At 50.3% G+C, this 17,020-nt stretch overlaps 2 protein-coding genes across 2 annotated transcripts in view; both read right to left on the minus strand.

The window, feature by feature from the left end:
- Positions 1 to 3,221: 3,221 nt before the first annotated feature.
- PPP1R15B (protein phosphatase 1 regulatory subunit 15B) lies at positions 3,222 to 13,293 on the minus strand. The gene is made up of 2 exons (XM_054648965.2): positions 11,710 to 13,293; positions 3,222 to 5,800 (listed from the first exon to the last, which is right to left on the minus strand). The coding sequence occupies exons 1-2, from the start codon at positions 13,102 to 13,104 to the stop codon at positions 5,588 to 5,590; spliced, it is 1,608 nt and encodes a 535-aa protein (XP_054504940.2). The 5' UTR covers positions 13,105 to 13,293; the 3' UTR covers positions 3,222 to 5,587.
- Positions 13,294 to 13,786: 493 nt separating this feature from the next.
- The window catches only part of PIK3C2B (phosphatidylinositol-4-phosphate 3-kinase catalytic subunit type 2 beta), a 29,655-nt gene continuing 26,421 nt past the window's right edge, over positions 13,787 to 17,020 (minus strand). The window contains exons 25-33 of the mRNA XM_054648543.2: positions 16,700 to 16,856; positions 16,504 to 16,613; positions 15,619 to 15,820; positions 15,405 to 15,529; positions 15,207 to 15,324; positions 14,927 to 15,008; positions 14,728 to 14,834; positions 14,514 to 14,642; positions 13,787 to 14,432 (exon numbers count right to left, since the gene is read on the minus strand). Of these exons, the coding sequence (XP_054504518.2) occupies positions 14,244 to 14,432; positions 14,514 to 14,642; positions 14,728 to 14,834; positions 14,927 to 15,008; positions 15,207 to 15,324; positions 15,405 to 15,529; positions 15,619 to 15,820; positions 16,504 to 16,613; positions 16,700 to 16,856 (1,219 nt within the window). The 3' untranslated portion in view covers positions 13,787 to 14,243. The remainder of the gene's footprint in view (positions 14,433 to 14,513; positions 14,643 to 14,727; positions 14,835 to 14,926; positions 15,009 to 15,206; positions 15,325 to 15,404; positions 15,530 to 15,618; positions 15,821 to 16,503; positions 16,614 to 16,699; positions 16,857 to 17,020) is intronic.

Genomic DNA, 17,020 nt, shown 5'->3' on the forward strand with positions numbered 1-17,020 from the left:
GCCTCAGAGGGGGCGGTGGCACCTTGGGGACAGCCTCAGAGGGGGCGGTGGCACCTTGGGGACAGCCTCAGAGAGGGCGGTGGCACCTTGGGGACAACCTCAGAGGGGGCGGTGGCACCTTGGGGACAGCCTCAGAGGGGGCGGTGGCACCTTGGGGACAGCCTCAGAGGGGGCGGTGGCACTTTGGGGACAGCCTCAGAGGGGGCGGCGGCGCTGCCGGCGCGTCCCGAACGGTTCTGGCACCACCTCCTGGACAAAAGATTCCCGGGAAGAGAAAAAAGCCGGGAATGCGGCTGAGAGCGAGGGACGCGGTGCTGCCACTGTCCCCAAGCGATGTCCCCTCCTCGAGTGGAACCGTGGAGCGCTTGGGGTGGGGAGGATTTGAGGATTTAGGGAAGGAAGGGAGAAATCCCACTGTCCCAGGGCGCTCCAAGTGTCCCTTGGACACTTCCAGGGATGGAGCAGCCCCGGATTCTGTGGGAATTCTGTGCCAGGGTGTCCTCACCAGCGTGTCCCTGGCACTGCAGGGCTGTCCCTGGCACTCCAGGTGTGTCCCTGGTGCTCCAGGTGCGTCCCTGGCACTCCAGGTGTGCTCCTGGCATTGCAGGGGTGTCCCTGGTGCTCCAGGTGTGTCCCTGGTACTGCAGGTGTGTCCCTGGCACTCCAGGTGTGCTCCTGGCATTGCAGGGGTGTCCCTGGCATTCCAGGTGTGTCCCTGGCACTCCAGGTGTGTCCCTGGCACTGCAGGTGTGTTCCTGGCACTCCAGGTGTGTCCCTGGCGCTCCAGGTGTGTCCCTGGAATTCCAGGTGTGTCCCTGGCACTCCCCCCTGCTCCAAGGTGCCAGGCTGGGAACACCACAGCCACAATAATCCCTGTGGCTCCTCCTGGCATTCCCAGCTGGAGCAGAACTCGGGGATCAGCCCAGGGGAACGGGAGGTGCTGAGGAGGAGCTGGAATTGCCTCCTGTTCTTTACACCTGGCTGTAAATCCCTGCTGCTCTGGGGGCTGGTGCCAGGGAACGCTGCTGGTGCTGCTCCCTGGGCCATTCCTGCTGGGAATGCTGGGCTGGACACACAGGGAGAAGGAGGATGATGATGATGATGATGAACCTCTGTTCACCCACCCCAGAACATCCCCCTGGGGGCTCCATCCAAGCCCTGAGTTCCTGGAATCTGGTGTGGGGCCATGCCAACAAAACTTCCTTGCAGCTCTGGGAATGTTTTCCACCTGGAGCTGCTTTTCCCTCTTTGCCAGCACCTCAAATGGAACCTAAATTATCCCAGGAAGAGGAGCTGAACCCAAATGTTCTGCTGGGCACAAAGAGAGAGCTGGGCCCAGGTGCCAAATTCCCGAGCCAGGGGATGTGGCTGGAATGCAGAGAGGGCACAGCTGGCATGGAGTCAATGACCCTGGGGAGCCTTTGTGGGGATGGAAAAATGATAGGAAAAAGGGGAAAGGAAGAAGGGAAGAAGGGAAGAAGGGAAGGAAGGAAGGAAGGAAGGAAGGAAGGAAGGAAGGAAGGAAGGAAGGAAGGAAGGAAGGAAGGAAGGAAGGAAGGAAGGAAGGAAGGAAGGAAGGAAGGAAGGAAGGAAGGAAGGAAGGAAGGAAGGAAGGAAGGAAGGAAGGAAGGAAGGAAGGAAGGAAGGAAGGAAGGAAGGAAGGAAGGAAGGAAGGAAGGAAGGAAGGAAGGAAGGAAGGAAGGAAGGAAGGAAGGAAGGAAGGAAGGAAGGAAGGAAGGAAGGAAGGAAGGAAGGAAGGAAGGAAGGAAGGAAGGAAGGAAGGAAGGAAGGAAGGAAGGAAGGAAGGAAGGAAGGAAGGAAGGAAGGAAGGAAGGAAGGAAGGAAGGAAGGAAGGAAGGAAGGAAGGAAGGAAGGAAGGAAGGAAGGAAGGAAGGAAGGAAGGAAGGAAGGAAGGAAGGAACTCCTCCTCCAGGGGCACATTCCCACATCCTGAGGTTTTCCTGGATTTCCCAGAGGCTCAGATGGGATTTTTGGAGGAATTCCCAGAGAATCCCTGAGCTGTCCCTCCCTGGGGGTGTCCAGGCCAGCCTGGAGCTCTCTGGGACAGGAAAAAGGGGTGGGACTGGGGGATCTTTGCTGTTTTTCCCATCCCAAAGCATTCCATGATTTCTGTTTTGGCAGAAAGCAGCAATGGAAGATCAGGGGAAGTTCCCCATGCATCCCAAAACCCCAGACCAGGAAAGCAGCACCCATCCAAGGGGAAAGCAGGCAGAGTTTTTATCCTGAGGACAGCTCCAATCCTTTATTCCTAATTTAAATCCCTTTCTCCCCTCCAAAAAAACCAGAATAAACCTTGGGTTAAAGCTCAGTGGGGCTGGAATGTGACCAAACCCCACCTTTCCTCCTTCTCCTGCTTCCCAGCTCCAGGAAAATCCTGAATTTTGGGATCAAAGCAGCAGCTCAGGGGCTCCCACAATTGAATTCTTCAGTCCTGTGGAGAAGCTGCAGCTCTGGGGCAGGAATTGTTCCCCTCCAAGTGCAGATGAAGAATTCCCAGTGGGATTTGTGTGCTCCGGCTGCATTTGCTGCCTGCAGCCCAACTGTGCCGCTTCCAGCAGGGAGAAATCCCAATTTCCATTTTAAAGCTGATTTTAACTCTTCAGAATTTTAAAAAATCTGCTTTAAACCCCCTCTCACATCCCCCATTCCCATCTTTTTTTTTATTTTCAGGAACACTGCAGGAAATTCCCTGTTTATTTCTTTATTCCAGCAGTTTTGTTTAAATCCTGATCATCAGGAAAATCAACCTTGGGGTTGTTTTAGGGATGAATAAAGTGAAAACAAAGAGAGGAAAACACAGATTGGGCTCCAAGGTGGGAATTCTGAGTGAATTTTTGTTGTTTTTTTAAGGAATAAACCTCCAAGAATTTGGAAATTTCTTCCCAAAACTCCCTGAGAATTCCAGAGATTCCCAGAGGTGGAGCAGAACCCTTGAGGGTGTCACCTCCAAAGGGAGCTGGCAGCAGGATTTTGGTAAAATCCCAAAAATTCTTCATCCCATTCCTTGAGAATCCCTGGAAAAACGCAGTTTTATTCCTCCAGCCCTGATTTTGGGATCATTTCCCAGCTCCTGTCAGGAATTCCAGCTTCAGAGGAGCCCCCTTGGATGGAATTCCCTGCCCTAAAACCCCAAGGAATGACAAACACCACCCCAGAAATCCAACCCAAAATTGGATTTTCCAGCTGTTTTTCCCCAAATGTATCTTGCAAATCTCTTTATTACAACACACAGATTAGTCCTGAATCGTTTCTTATGTACAGAAATAGAATTTTTAGGTAGAAAAAACCCCACCAAAGCGGCCACAAATCAAAAGAAAATCCATAGAAAGCCAAATCCAAACTTTTCCCCCCCAAAATGATACAAAAATAAAAATCTGCAGATCACAGTTTTGATTTAATTCCCTCCAAGTTTTGCTTCCCATATATTTTAAGGAATTTTCAAGGGAAAAAAGGGAGCTCTGAGGTGTTCAGGGATGGGTTTGGTGCTAATTAAATTCCATTTTCTGCTGGAACAGCTGGAATAAAAGGAGGTTGGAGAAATGGGGAAAATTCATTCATGGGAATTCTGATTTTTTTAAAAAAAAATCTCATTTTTTTCCAAGGTTTGAACCCTTTGGAAGCAGCTTTTGTCCTTCTTGAGATCCCATTTTTCCAAGCAGTTCTGGATTCCCAGCATTCCCAAGGTTTCTCCTGAGCACCAAGAAATCCGAGTTGTCCAGAAAGAACTGAAGCACCACAATCCCAAAAAAATCCCAAAAAAATCCCAAAAAATCCCAAAAATCTCAGGGATTGGGAGATCCGAGGGAAAAACCAACTGGGAGATCCATGGAAAAATTCACATTGTGTGTTTTCCTTGGAATGATCAGAAATCCACACTTTTTTCTTCTTGGAATTCCATTTTTTTGGGGTTTTTTTTGGTTGGTTTGCCCCATCCTGAATTAAAAAAGCAAAATCCAATGTGAGTAAAATCCTCCAAAAATTCCAAATGGATTTTTCAGGATTTGAGGGAATGATGCAAATTAAATTTTTTTCTTTTTTTTTTTCTTTTTTTTTTTTTTAGGAAAAAAAATCAAATTTTTGGGATGGCAAACAGTTGGAATTTGAATTAACGCAGCTGTAATTTAATTCATCCCCTAAATTTAATTCATCCCCTACATTTTCTTATTGCATCACAAAAAGAGGATTTCTCAACTCAAAGAAACCACTTCCTGCAATAAAAATAAAGGATAAATCCAAAAATTCTGGGATTTTCAAGTCAGGATAAAGCAGGAAGTAATAATTTTCTCCCAAGTTAAAAACTGAAGGAATTAAGGATAAATTTAAAGCACTTTAAGGTTTTTCTTCTATAAAATGGAAATTATTCTGGCCAGCTGAACAAATAATTGATTTATTGACCCAACTTTGTGCAAACATTGGAATTTTTCCATTTTTATTTTCCCTGCTTGGAAAATTCCCACACCAACCTCCAGCTCCAAAGCTCTTTTCCCCTCATGGATTTGGATTAAATAATGTAAGATTTTAAATTAAGAATATAAATAAAGAGTTTTGTCCTCTCACTGAAATGTTTCTGATGACCCCAGTGCAGAAACAAAGAGTTAATACTGATTTTTGGGAAAGAAAACAAGGAATTTTTGTCTTGACATTTTCTTTAAATCCAAGATAATTTCCTTAAATCCAAGAAAATTATCAGGACAAGCAGATTGGATATAAAAACTCACTTCAATCCCTCTCCCAAAGCAGAATTACAGCAAAGATTAATTCAATAATTCAGGAATTTTTCTCCCTAAATTCAAGCATCATCCACAGCCCTCATGGAGTTTTAATTATTAATTGGGATGAGGAATTTCCTTGCTCTAAAAACCCAAGGAATTTGTTGGCCAAGCAGGCAGAACCCTTTGGAATAATCCTGGCAAAGGGAATGATTGAAATCAATCAAACCAAAGCTTGGCTGGAATATTCAAACCTCAAAAAGCTCCAGAAACACTCAAACATTGGATTATTCCAAACAAACAAAAAAAAATGGGAAAAAAATCCCTTAAAGGAAGGAAAAATGAAGCTTTTGGAGAAGCTGGAAAAAATGGAGAAACACAAAAATAAAAAAACCCAACAAAACCCTGACCTGCACATCCCACAGGGAATTTGAAATCAAAACTGCAATTCTAGGGAATGAACCCCATAAATATTTCCTTCAAAATAGGTTTTGCTTTGTTTTTTTTTTTGTTTTTGTTTTTTCCAAAGTGCAAAAATCCAACGGAAGAGTCCCCACACTTCCCAAGGTATGGCAGGAAAAGGCATTTTTAGGGAATGGATTGAACCCCAAGCAGTCTGGTTGTGTGTGTCAAGTGCTAATGAACAGGAATGCAATTAGAGCACCTTTTCAGGGAGCTCCAGGGCTTTTATCTGAATATCAAACCAAGAATTGGTTGAATATCAAACTGGGGAAAAAAAACAACCCAAAACAAAGGGGAAAAAAACCCCAAATCCCGTTTTTCTCCCCGTTTCAGCACATGCAGCTGCCACTTGTGGTCGAGATCCCATGAATGGAAGGGTCAGGGGTTGTGAGGTGCTAGAAGGGCTCAGTCCTGTGGGACTGGGATTGCTGGAGCCTGTGCAGGACCCTCAGCCTGTGCTCCGTGCTCAGGCAGTGGCCAATGGCCTCCTCGGTCTCCTGGATGCGCCGCTGGAACCGGCAGCCGTCCCGGGCCAGCTCCTCCCAGGGCCCCTTGCGATCCTCCTCGCTGCTGATGTAATACTCTGTCACCTCCTCCTGGAATGTCACCTGCAGAACAGGGCAGGCAGGAATTATCAGCAAATCAATGTTTGAAGTGCTGGGTTTGGGGTTCTGGAGTCAAAGTTGTTGAGCGGTGAAAGGGTTGGGAATTTGTTCTGAGGGATGCTGGGAAGGGATTCCTGACTGGGATGGGATTGGCAGAGGAGCTGCGGCTGCTCCATCCCTGGGAGTGTCCAAAGTCAGGCTGGAGAGTGGATAAAAACCAGAAAAAATAGATAGAAATAAGTAAAATATGGCTTTAAAATATGACAGAAATAAATAAACTATGAAGCCGTTCCGGTCCTCCTCACTGCTGATGTAATACTCTGTCACCTCCTCCTGGAATGTCACCTGCAAAAGAAGGGATTCAGGCAGGAATTATCAGCAAATCAATGTTTGAAGTGGTGGGTTTGGGGGTTTGGAGTCAAAGCTGTTGAGTGGTGAAAGGTTGTGAATCTTTTCTCTGGAGTAATTGGAAGGGATTCCTGACTGGGATGGGACTCCCAGAGGAGCTGTGGCTGCTCCATCCTGAGAGTGTCCAAAGTCAGGCTGGAAAATGGATAAAAAACAGCAAAAAAGTAGATAAAAATAAGTAAAATATGGCTTTAGAATATTATAGAAATAAATAAACTATGAGGCCCTTGCGATCCTCCTCGCTGCTGATGTAATACTCTGTCACCTCCTCCTGGAATGTCACCTGCAAAACAGGGGGGCAGGCAGGAATTATCAGCAAATGGGTGCTCAAAGGGCTGGTTTGGGGTTTGGAGTTAAAGCTGTTGAGTGGTGAAAGGGTTGGGAATCTTTTCTGAGGGATGTTCTGAGGGAAGGGATTCCTGACTGGGACGGGAATGGTGGAACTCCCAGAGGAGCTGTGGCTGCTCCATCCTGGGTGTGCCCAAAGTCAGGCAGGAGAGTGGATAAAAACATTAAAAAATAGATAAAAATAAATAAAATACGGCTTTAGAATATTACAGAAATAAATAAACTACAAGGCCCTTGCGGTCCTCCTCACTGCCTATGTAATACTCTGTCACCTCCTCCTGGAATGTCACCTGCAAAACAGGGGGGGCAGGCAGGAGTTCTCAGCAAATGGGTGCTCAAAGTGGTGGTTCTGGGTTGGAGTTGTTGAGTGGTGAAAGGGTTGGGAATTTGTTCTGAAGGTTATTGGGAAGGGATTCCTGACTGGGATGGGACTCCCAGAGGAGCTGTGGCTGCTCCATCCCTGGGAGTGTCCAAAGTCAGGTTGAAGAGTGGATAAAAACATAAAAAATATATAGAAATAAGTAAAATATGGCTTTAGAATATTATAGAAATAAACAGAATATGATTAAAGCATGTGTGGGACTGCTGCTGGGACTTCAGGATCCCTGCTGGAACTTTGGGATCCCTGCTGGGATTGTGGGGTCACTGCTGGGACTTTGGGATCCCTGATGGGATTTTGGGGTCACTGCTCCAACTTTGGGATCCCTGATGGGATTTTGGGGTCACTGCTGGGACTTTGGGATCCCTGATGGGATTCTGGGGTCACTGCTGGGACTTTGGGATCCCTGATGGGATTTTGGGGTCACTGCTGGGACTTTGGGATCCCTGCTGGGATTTTGGGGTCACTGCTCCAACTTTGGGATCCCTGATGGGATTTTGGGGTCACTGCTGGGACTGTGGGATCCCTGATGGGATTTTGGGGTCACTGCTCCAACTTTGGGATCCCTGATGGGATTTTGGGGTCACTGCTCCAACTTTGGGATCCCTGATGGGATTTTGGGGTCACTGCTCCAACTTTGGGATCCCCGATGGGATTTTGAGATCCCTGCTGGGATTCTGGGGTCGCTGCTGGAACTGTGGGATCCCTGATGGGATTCTGGGATCCCTGATGGGATTCTGGGATCCCTGCTGGCACTGGGGGATTGCTGAGGATTTCCTAACAACCCCAAAACAAACCCAGAGGGTTTTGTTGAGTCAAGAGCCCCGTGAGTCACCAGGGGACAGATAAGGGAGCAACAGGGGCCAACACCAACACTCATCCCAATGTGACCGGAACAACCCGTCCTGAGTAAAAATACACAGAAACTGTCACAACCCCTCTGTCCTGGAATGCCAGGGGTGGAGTTTGTGTAAGGAAATTAAAAATATACACACAAAACTCACAATCCTTCTTGGAATTCCAGGGGTGGAGTTCGTGTAAGGAAATTAAAAATATACACAAAAAACTCACAATCCCTCCTGGAATTCCTGGAGTTCACATAATGAAATGAATGAAAAATATACACACAAAACTCACAATCCTTCTTGGAATTCTAGGGTGGAGTTTGTGTAAGGAAATTAAAAATATACACAAAAAAACCTCACAATTCCTCCTGGAATTCCTGGAGTTCACATAATGAAATGAATGAAAAATATACACACAAAACTCACAATCCCTCTTGGAATCCTAGGGGTGGAGTTTATGTGAGGAAATTTTAAATAAGCACACAAAAACTGTCACAATCCCTCTTGGAATTCCAGGGTGGAGTTCGTGTAAGGAAATTAAAAATATACACAAAAAAACCTCACAATTCCTCCTGGAATTCACATAATGAAATGAATGAAAAATATACACCAAAAACTCACAATCCTTCCTGGAATTCTAGGGGTGGAGTTTATGTGATGAAATTTTAAATATGCACACAAAAAACTCACAATCCCTCCTGGAATTCTAGGGGGTGGAGTTCACATAATGAAATTAATTAAAAATATAGACATAAAAACTGTCACAATCCCTCATAGAATTTCAGGGAGTGGAGTTCACATAAGAAATTAAAAATACACACATAAAAACTGTCACAATCCCTCCTGGAATTCTAGGGGTGGAGTTGATGTAATGAAATTAAAAATATACACAAAAACTGTCATAATCTCTCTTGGAATTCCAGGGGGTGGAGTTCACATAAGAAATTAAAAATATACACAAAATCTTTCACTTTTAAGTCCTTTTAGCAGCTATTTTAAGTAAATAAAGGAATTGCTAGGCTCAGGATGTGCACTTGGCAGGGTTTAGACTAAGGTCATAGGAAGGATTTAAGTCTGAGTTAAACCCAGCTTATTTTAGGCTCCTGCTGGACTGTTTGACTTTATTTGGCATTCAGCTATAAAAAGGCACAAACTGAAATCAGGATTTACTCTAAAATCAGGATTTACTCTAAAATCAGGACTGACTCCTCCAAACCAACTCTGCTCCAGGACAAATACTCCTGGAAGCAGGAAAAAACCCCATGGAAATGGAAAAAAAATAAAATAAAAAATGCTGCTCCATTCCTAGGATTTATCAGCACAACGAGGAGGGTGCTGGTGCTGCAGGGAGCTTCCAAACAGGAAAATCTGGAATTCCAGAAGGGTTGGGGTGATCCCATTCCATGAGGGACAATTCCCAGTGTCCCAGGGGGGGTTTTGTGCAAGGACAGGACCAGGAGATCTCCAAAATTCAGCATTTTTGGGTCATGGAATTCCCTGGGGTGATCCCATTCCATGAGGGACAATTCCCAGTGTCCCAGGGGGGGTTTTGTGCAAGGATAGGACCAGGAGATCTCCAAAATTCAGCATTTTTGGGTCAAGGAATTCCCTGGGGTGATCTCGTTCCATGAGGGACAATTCCCAGTGTCCCAGGGGGGGTTTTTGTGCTGGGACAGGACCAGGAGATCTCCAAAATTCAGCATTTTTGGGTCAAGGAATTCCCTGGGGTGATCCCATTCCATGAGGGACAATTCCCAGTGTCCCAGGGGGGGTTTTGTGCTGGGATAGGACCAGGAGATCTCCAAAATTCAGCATTTGAGGGTCAAGGAATTCCCTGGGGTGATCCCATTCCATGAGGGACAATTCCCAGTGTCCCAGGGGGGGTTTTGTGCAAGGATAGGACCAGGAGATCTCCAAAATTCAGCATTTTTGGCTCAAGGAATTCCCTGGGGTGATCCCATTCCATGAGGGACAATTCCCAGTGTCCCAGGGGGGGTTTTGTGCTGGGATAGGACCAGGAGATCTCCAAAATTCAGCATTTTTGGGTCAAGGAATTCCCTGGGGTGATCCCATTCCATGAGGGACAATTCCCAGTGTCCCAGGGGGGGGTTTTGTGCAAGGATAGGACCAGGAGATCTCCAAAATTCAGCATTTTTGGGTCAAGGAATTCCCTGGGGTGATCCCATTCCATGAGGGACAATTCCCAGTGTCCCAGGGGGGGTTTTGTGCTGGGATAGGACCAGGAGATCTCCAAAATTCAGCAATTTTGGGTCATGGAATTCCCTGGGGTGATCCCATTCCGTGAGGGACAATTCCCAGTGTCCCAGGGGGGGGTTGTGCAAGGACAGGACCAGGAGATCTCCAAAATTCAGCATTTGAGGGTCAAGGAATTCCCTGGGGTGATCCTGTTCCATGAGGGACAATTCCCAGTGTCCCAGGGGGGGTTTTGTGCTGGGATAGGACCAGGAGATCTCCAAAATTCAGCATTTTTGGGTCAAGGAATTCCCTGGTGCCAAAAGTCCCAGGGAGTGGAGCCAGGAGGGGCCACAGGGGCCCTCACAGAGCTGAGCCCCAAGTGCCACCAACACCCCCGGGTTTCCTGGTTTTGGGACCAACACCCTGCGGGATTCCAGCCGGGAACGGCCTTGAATAATCCCAAAAATCCCCGGGAATCCTCAGGAATGTGCCCGGCCCCTGCAGGAGCTGCTTTAGGAGCTGTTACATCAGCCCGTCCCCACCTTGCAGCTTTTTTACATCAGTCGGAGCCACAATTCCCGGGGCTCTGATGTCATTTGGGACATTGCGGCCACCTCATCCCTTCTTTCACCACAGCACCCGAGCCAAAAATTCCTGCTGCAATCGCAGCCCCAACACTTGGGAGTGCTCCAAGTTAATTATTAATGGGAATTAATGCAGGAAAATAAATGTATCTGCTGGGAAAATAATGTGAAATAATTAGAAATATTCGCTATTTGCGTGGTTTGTTCCACCACTGGATTGCCCAAGGATTTGGTATTCGAGTCATTCCTCATCCAGATGTTTGAGGTATCCACCTTGAACATCTGCAGCACCACAAAATTTAGGATAAATTCCTGTTTATCTCATCCCAGCACAGATATTATTATTATTATTATTATTATTATTATTATTATTATTATTATTATTATTATTATTATTATTTATTACCCAAATTACTTTTAAAAAATCAAATTACTCTATTTGGGCTCAAAAGCCCAGTTTTTGATTACATCCCTCCCATAAATAACTATCCCATAAATAGCTATCCATACTTGTCTAGCTGTAGAATAGAAATACTGTTTATTGTTTCAATTTACTGTAGAATTGAAATATTGTTTATACCTATTGTCTAGATATGAATAGAAATATTCTATTTATAAAAAATATAATTTAAATATTATAATATTTAATACTATCTTAAACGGAAATGGGAATATTGGGAGAATTTATATGGGAACCTCAGTTTAGTCCAGAGCACTGAACAAGCCAACCTGGGTTATAAAAAAATCCTAAAAAATCTTTCGGTTTCGGGTCCTAAATAACTTAAACTGGTGCTTTTCAGGGAAACTCCTCACAGCCCTGGAGTTTTTCAGGGAAAAAATTTCCACCCCAGGCCTGGAGTTTCCCTGACGTCGAAACCACAAGAGGAACAGAAGAGAAATTACAACTCGAAACGGAAAATGGAACTTTGAGTCTAGAGGAAAAAAAAAAATCCTCGTCAGCGAGTCTCAGAATGAGTCTCAGAATTTCCCATCACGTGCCGAGGATGAGGCGCAGCATTCCAGGGAAATTATCAGCACATACGGAACGCTGACCTCACCCCCACTTGGCGCAGTGTGGGTTTGTTTGTTTGATTATTTTTTTTTTAATCTCAACAATCCCGAAACACAAAAATATGAATAAAATCTCTCTACCTTTTTCCGCTTGGAACTCGCCGTTTTCTCCCTGCTCTGGCCCGGTTCAGCGCTCCCGCAGTTGTGTTTTTCCAGCTGTACCCTACACACGCTGAAACGCTCCGAGGGGGCAGAAATCGCCCTCTCCGCCCCTTGGAAACCCGGCGTCCCTTTTCTCTCCGCTGTCTGAAAGGCCGCCGTGAAATTTAAAGGGTTATAGGGATCGTCCGAGCTACAGAACGAGTTCCAGAGCTTCAAGCTCTCCGCCTCATCCACGCTCTCGCAGTCCCACTCGTCCTCCTCGGAACTAGGCGAGCCCTCGGAGGACTCTGCCCACGAGTCTTCCTCCTCCTCCTCCTCCTCCTCCTCCACGTCCGACATTTCCTTTCCCGGCTCGCTGGAAGACGTCTGGATGGTGGCTGTGAAGTTCTGAGGGTTGTAGGGATCCAAGCTGTAGAAGGAATTCCACAGATGAAGCCTCTCCCCGTCCTGGCTGCCGGCGTCTGAGTCCGAGGGCAGCTCTTCGCTGTCAAACCCATCATCATCATCTTCATCATCATCATCACCATCATCCCAGTCTTCCTCACCCTCACTCTCCTCCCCGCTGGATACTCCCCCGATGATATAATCGATTAATTTATTCGCACAGGCAGGTCTGGTGGAAATTGGGAAGTCTTGCTCTGTTTCCGAGTCCTCCCGTTCCTCTCCAGCCAAGGCTTCCTCCTCCTCCTCCTCAGCCGCACCCCGGAGCCCCTCCTGCTCCTCGGGGACACCCTCGGGCTGCTCTAAATCCCCCCTATTGCCGCGCTGCTCCCCAATTTCCCGGCAGACGCCCCTGTTCTGCTGCTGCTGCTCCTCCTCCAGGCTGTGGTAGCCGTGGTCGGGGTCGGGCACGGGCAGATGCCAGCGCTGGAGGAACGCCAGGCGCTTGCTGCGCAGGAATTCAACCTCGGGCAAGCCCTCGGCTCGCAGGGGCTGCGGCAGGTGGCTCTTGCCCTGCTCCAAGCCCAGCACGTACAAATCCATGGGAAGGGCTCCCAGACTGTTCCTTACCAGCCCTGCTCCCCACAGCCCCGCCTGCGGCTCCGGGCCGCCCTCCGGCCGCTTCTCCGGGAGTTTCTCCTCGGTCCAGTCCAGCGAGGTGTCCGCCCTGGGCAGCAGCACCAGCGGCGGCGGTGCCTTGGCGGGGCAGAGCGCGGAGCTCAGCGCGGCGCCGGGCAGCAGCCGCTGCAGGAGGGCGGGAAGCGGCGACAGCAGCTGCGACACCACGCGCAGCCACGAGAAGGGCGGGCTCGCCTGGGACGAGCCGCCGGCGGGCGCCGCGCTGGGCCCCGCCAGCTTCGGCCAGGCCCCGGCCAGGCCCAGTCGGGCCCATCCCAAGCCGGGGCCGGCGCGTTCGCGTCCGCTGTGCTCCATGAGGCCGTTCAGCGCTGCCAGCGGTGCGGAGGGGTGTGTGGAGCGGCGCTCCGTGGCGGGGCGGTGAGTCTGAAGGCTCGGCGGGCGGCGGGCAGCTCCGGTTCGGGTTTCGACTCCATCCTGAGGCAGCTTCAGCACAAAATGGCGGCGCCGCCGCCTCAACGCTTCCCGTCCCCAGAGGGAGGGGCGGGGCGTCACCTTCTCTGCCCCGCCCACTCCCTCGTGTGGCCACGCCCTGCTGGGATTGCATCAGCCAGCGCGCGGCGCACGGCAGCGCCCCCTGGCGGCGCGGCGGGGTCTGGGGGGAGCGGGGGCACCCCGAGCCCACCCGGGGCTGGGCAGGGGACGCTTTGGGGACACCTTGGGGACACTTTTTGAGCCCCAGGGACAGCGCTGGGTGAGGGACGCACTGTGAGAGCAGCTGGAGGATGCTGGGGGTTGAGGGAGGCAGACCCCAGACCCCCAGGGCTCGGTGTTCTGGAGGGTGCGGTGGGCCGAGGTGCGGGCAGATGTGTGCCCAGATGCGCAGGCAGGGGGCAGATGTGCCACCCCTGCCTTTCATCCCCTTTTTTGATCCCATTCCCGTGTTCCAGGCAGGAGGGCCCTAAGGCAGGAGATTCCCAACTCCCTCACCCTCGAGAAGCCAGATCGCCCCCCCCCACGCCCCAACAGCCACCAGATCCAATATTTAAAACTTTTAATATAAAGGTTAAAGTTAATTATTCTCGATCCTGAGAAACATTTCGTCCGTTTACGGAGCTGTCGCTGTAAACAAAGCACCACAGGCACCAAGCCCGCACCCGGGGCCGGGTGGCAGGCGGGAAGGACACAGATGTCCCCAGCGCAGGGGGACAGCAACGGGACGGGCAACTCGCCACGCCGCTCTCCTTTGGGAGCGAATTCCCCGCGGTGGGAATTGCCCAGTTCCTGGGGTGGGAGGGGTCCACACGCCCCCCAACTCTCCCTGTGCTACCTCGCCCTCCCCTCCGCCCCGGTGCTCACGCTACTCGTTATTAAAAAAATTAAAATACGGATATCCCAAAGGAAGAAATAACCCCACGAACCGCCCCACGCCCCGCCCTCCCCGCGTTGCTCCCTTGACACAAGGTAAACTTAAAAAAGAAGCCACTTTTGGGGACTCAGAGGGTGCCGTGGCCGCGGGAGCCCAGGGCGAACCAGCCCATCTTCTCCTGGGCCAGGTCCAGGTCGCGGAGGCGAATCCCAACCTCCCCCAGCAGGATGTTCTCCCAAAATCCTTCCTCGCTCAGCACGCTCAGCCGCAGCTCCCGCTGCTCCAGGTCCCCCCGGGGGATCCCGTCGTACACCAGCTGTGGGACACAACGGGGACAAACCCTCAGCCACGGCCACCCCTGGGGACACCCCAAACCCGTCCCTGTCCCTCCTCCTACCATCTCGTTGTAGGTGGGGTTGCAGGTTTTCCGGGCCACTTTGGTTTTCCTCTTGGTGGTTTTTTGGGGGTCGGGCAGCAGGTAGGTCTTGACGTAAGGGTCGGGGTCGTTGCCGTCCTGCAGGGGTGGCTGCGGGGCACATTGGGGACATGCTGTGAGCACAGGGAGGGGACAGCCCCCCAAGCCCCGCTCCCGTGGGTGCCGTGGGTCCTACCAGCCCTCGGATGTGCATCACCATGATGAAGAGCTTGTTGTTCTTGTAGGAGATGGAGAGCTTCACCTCCCCGCCGACCTTGCCCAGGGATCGAGCCCACGTGGCATCTGGAGAGGGGGACAGGAGGGATGGGACACCCCTGACGTCACCCCTTGCCATCGACCCCCAAAGTCACCCCCCAAAATCACCCCTTCCCCACCTGCCGGCTTTGGGGTCGGGTTGGTTCCAGCCGCCTTCTCATCCCGGGGCAGGGGGTGGAAGAAGGTGTAGATGAGGTCACACTGCAGGGTCAGGAGGTGACATTAGTGGTGACAGCAGTGACAACCAACCCGCCATCCAAAACCAGGGCGTGCGCCAATGCTCTACGTGGGGCACACGTTGATGCTCTACGAGCTGTGCTGTCCCCAAGTGTTTCCCCACCTCGCTGGTGGCCCTGGCGCTGTCCCCACCTCCCCGCAGCCCCCACCCCGTGTCCCCACCTCTGCCACCTCAGGGGCAGCATGGATCAGGTGCCAGATGTAGCCGTTGAGCTCCTCCTTGCGCCGCTCGGCCACCGCCTCGCCCCGCGAGCGCCCGATGATGAACCTGCTGGGGAAGCTGCGGGGACAGACAGACACTCAGCGGGGCCCCAGGGGCTTTTGGGGAGTCCCTGGAGTCCTGAGGGGCTTCAGGGCTACCTGGGCAGCAGCGAGGAGGGGAAGAGGAGGCGCAGTTTGTTGTGCAGCTCCTGGAACTCCTCGAAGGTGCGCTGCACGAAGGCGACCTCGCCGGGGTTGTCCCTCTGCACCTTCACCACGTAGGTCTGCAAAGAGGCAGGGCCGTGACGTGGGATGGCGGAGCTGGGGCGCCCCGAGCCCAGCCTGGGGCCTGTCCCCAGCTGTCCCCACTCACGTAGCCCTTGCTGGGGTTGAAGACCCTCTCGTGGCGGCAGAGGAAGACGTCGCGGATCCGGCCGGACGTCTTGAGGGTGTGCGTGCGGGGCGCGAAGGACAGCGTGGGCCGCGCCTCCGAGCCCGTGAACTTCATCTGCGCCAGGTTGTGGATGAAGAAGTTGAGCTTGGTGGCCACGCTGCCCAGGCTGGACTCGATCAACCTGCAACGAGGCCACCGCCCGCTCAGTGCCACCGTGTGGCGGCGTACACAGGAGCCCCAGGAAGAGGGGAGAGACGAGGATGTGACTCCACGTCTCAGAAGGCTGATTTATTATTTTATGATATATATTATCTTAAAAATATAGTATGTTTATATTATATGTTTATACAATATGTATTATATATATTTAAATATATATTAATAATAATATAATAATAACTATTATATATTATATATAATAATATATATAATAAAATATATACTATAGATAATATATAATATATAAATATTATGTCTTTTAATATATATAATATTATATATATAATATTTATATACTATAAAATATATACTAAAATAAGAGAAGAAAGGATTTCATCAGAAGGCTTGCAAGCAAAGAAAAAAATTGGAATGAATAACAAAAGCTCCTGACTCTCAGAGAGTCCGAGATAGCTGGACTGTGATTGGCCATTAATTAGAAACAACCACATGAGACCAATCCCAGATGCACCTGTTGCATTCCACAGCAGCAGATAATCAATGTTTACATAATTTTGTTCCTGAGGCCTCTCAGCTTCTCAGGAGAAACACTCCTAAGGAAAGGATTTTTCATAAAACATGTCTGTGACACCACTGTCCCAGGGAGCCTCCAGCCACTGCTGTGTCACCCTCCCCTGGTGTCCCTACCTGGTGAAGTAGGTGGTGGCATCAGCATCAGAGTCCTGCGGCCTCAGCGCATCGTAAACGTACTTGAGGTCCTCCAGGTCAGAGAGCTCGGGGATGCCACAGGAGAGCATCTGGCAGGGAGGGCAGGGGTGAGCACAGGGGACAAAGGGACCCCCGTGCCGCGCTGAGGGGAATTTTCTGTCCCCCCGGCTCTCACCAGCCCCAGCAGGTTGAGGAAGAGGTGGGTGTGCTTGCGGATCAGGTTGTAGGCCTGGCAGCACAGGTCCACGAAGTCGTGGAAGCGGCTGGAGGGCTTGTCCCCACCGTTGATGACATATGCCATGTCCGAGGTGAAGACAAACGGCGCACGGTCCCTGTGTTGGGGGACAGGAGGGACAAAGTGAGCTGGGGTGGGGGGCAGGATGAGAAGAGGGAGAAGTCGCCCACTGCCAGGACATGGAGAGGAGGAGGTCACTGATCACCAGGATGAGGAGAGGGACAGGTCACCCACCACCAGGACAAGGACAGAAGGAGGTCA

Source organism: Agelaius phoeniceus, chromosome 25 (assembly GCF_051311805.1).
Source record: "Agelaius phoeniceus isolate bAgePho1 chromosome 25, bAgePho1.hap1, whole genome shotgun sequence".
Taxonomy (NCBI): Eukaryota; Metazoa; Chordata; class Aves; order Passeriformes; family Icteridae; genus Agelaius; species Agelaius phoeniceus.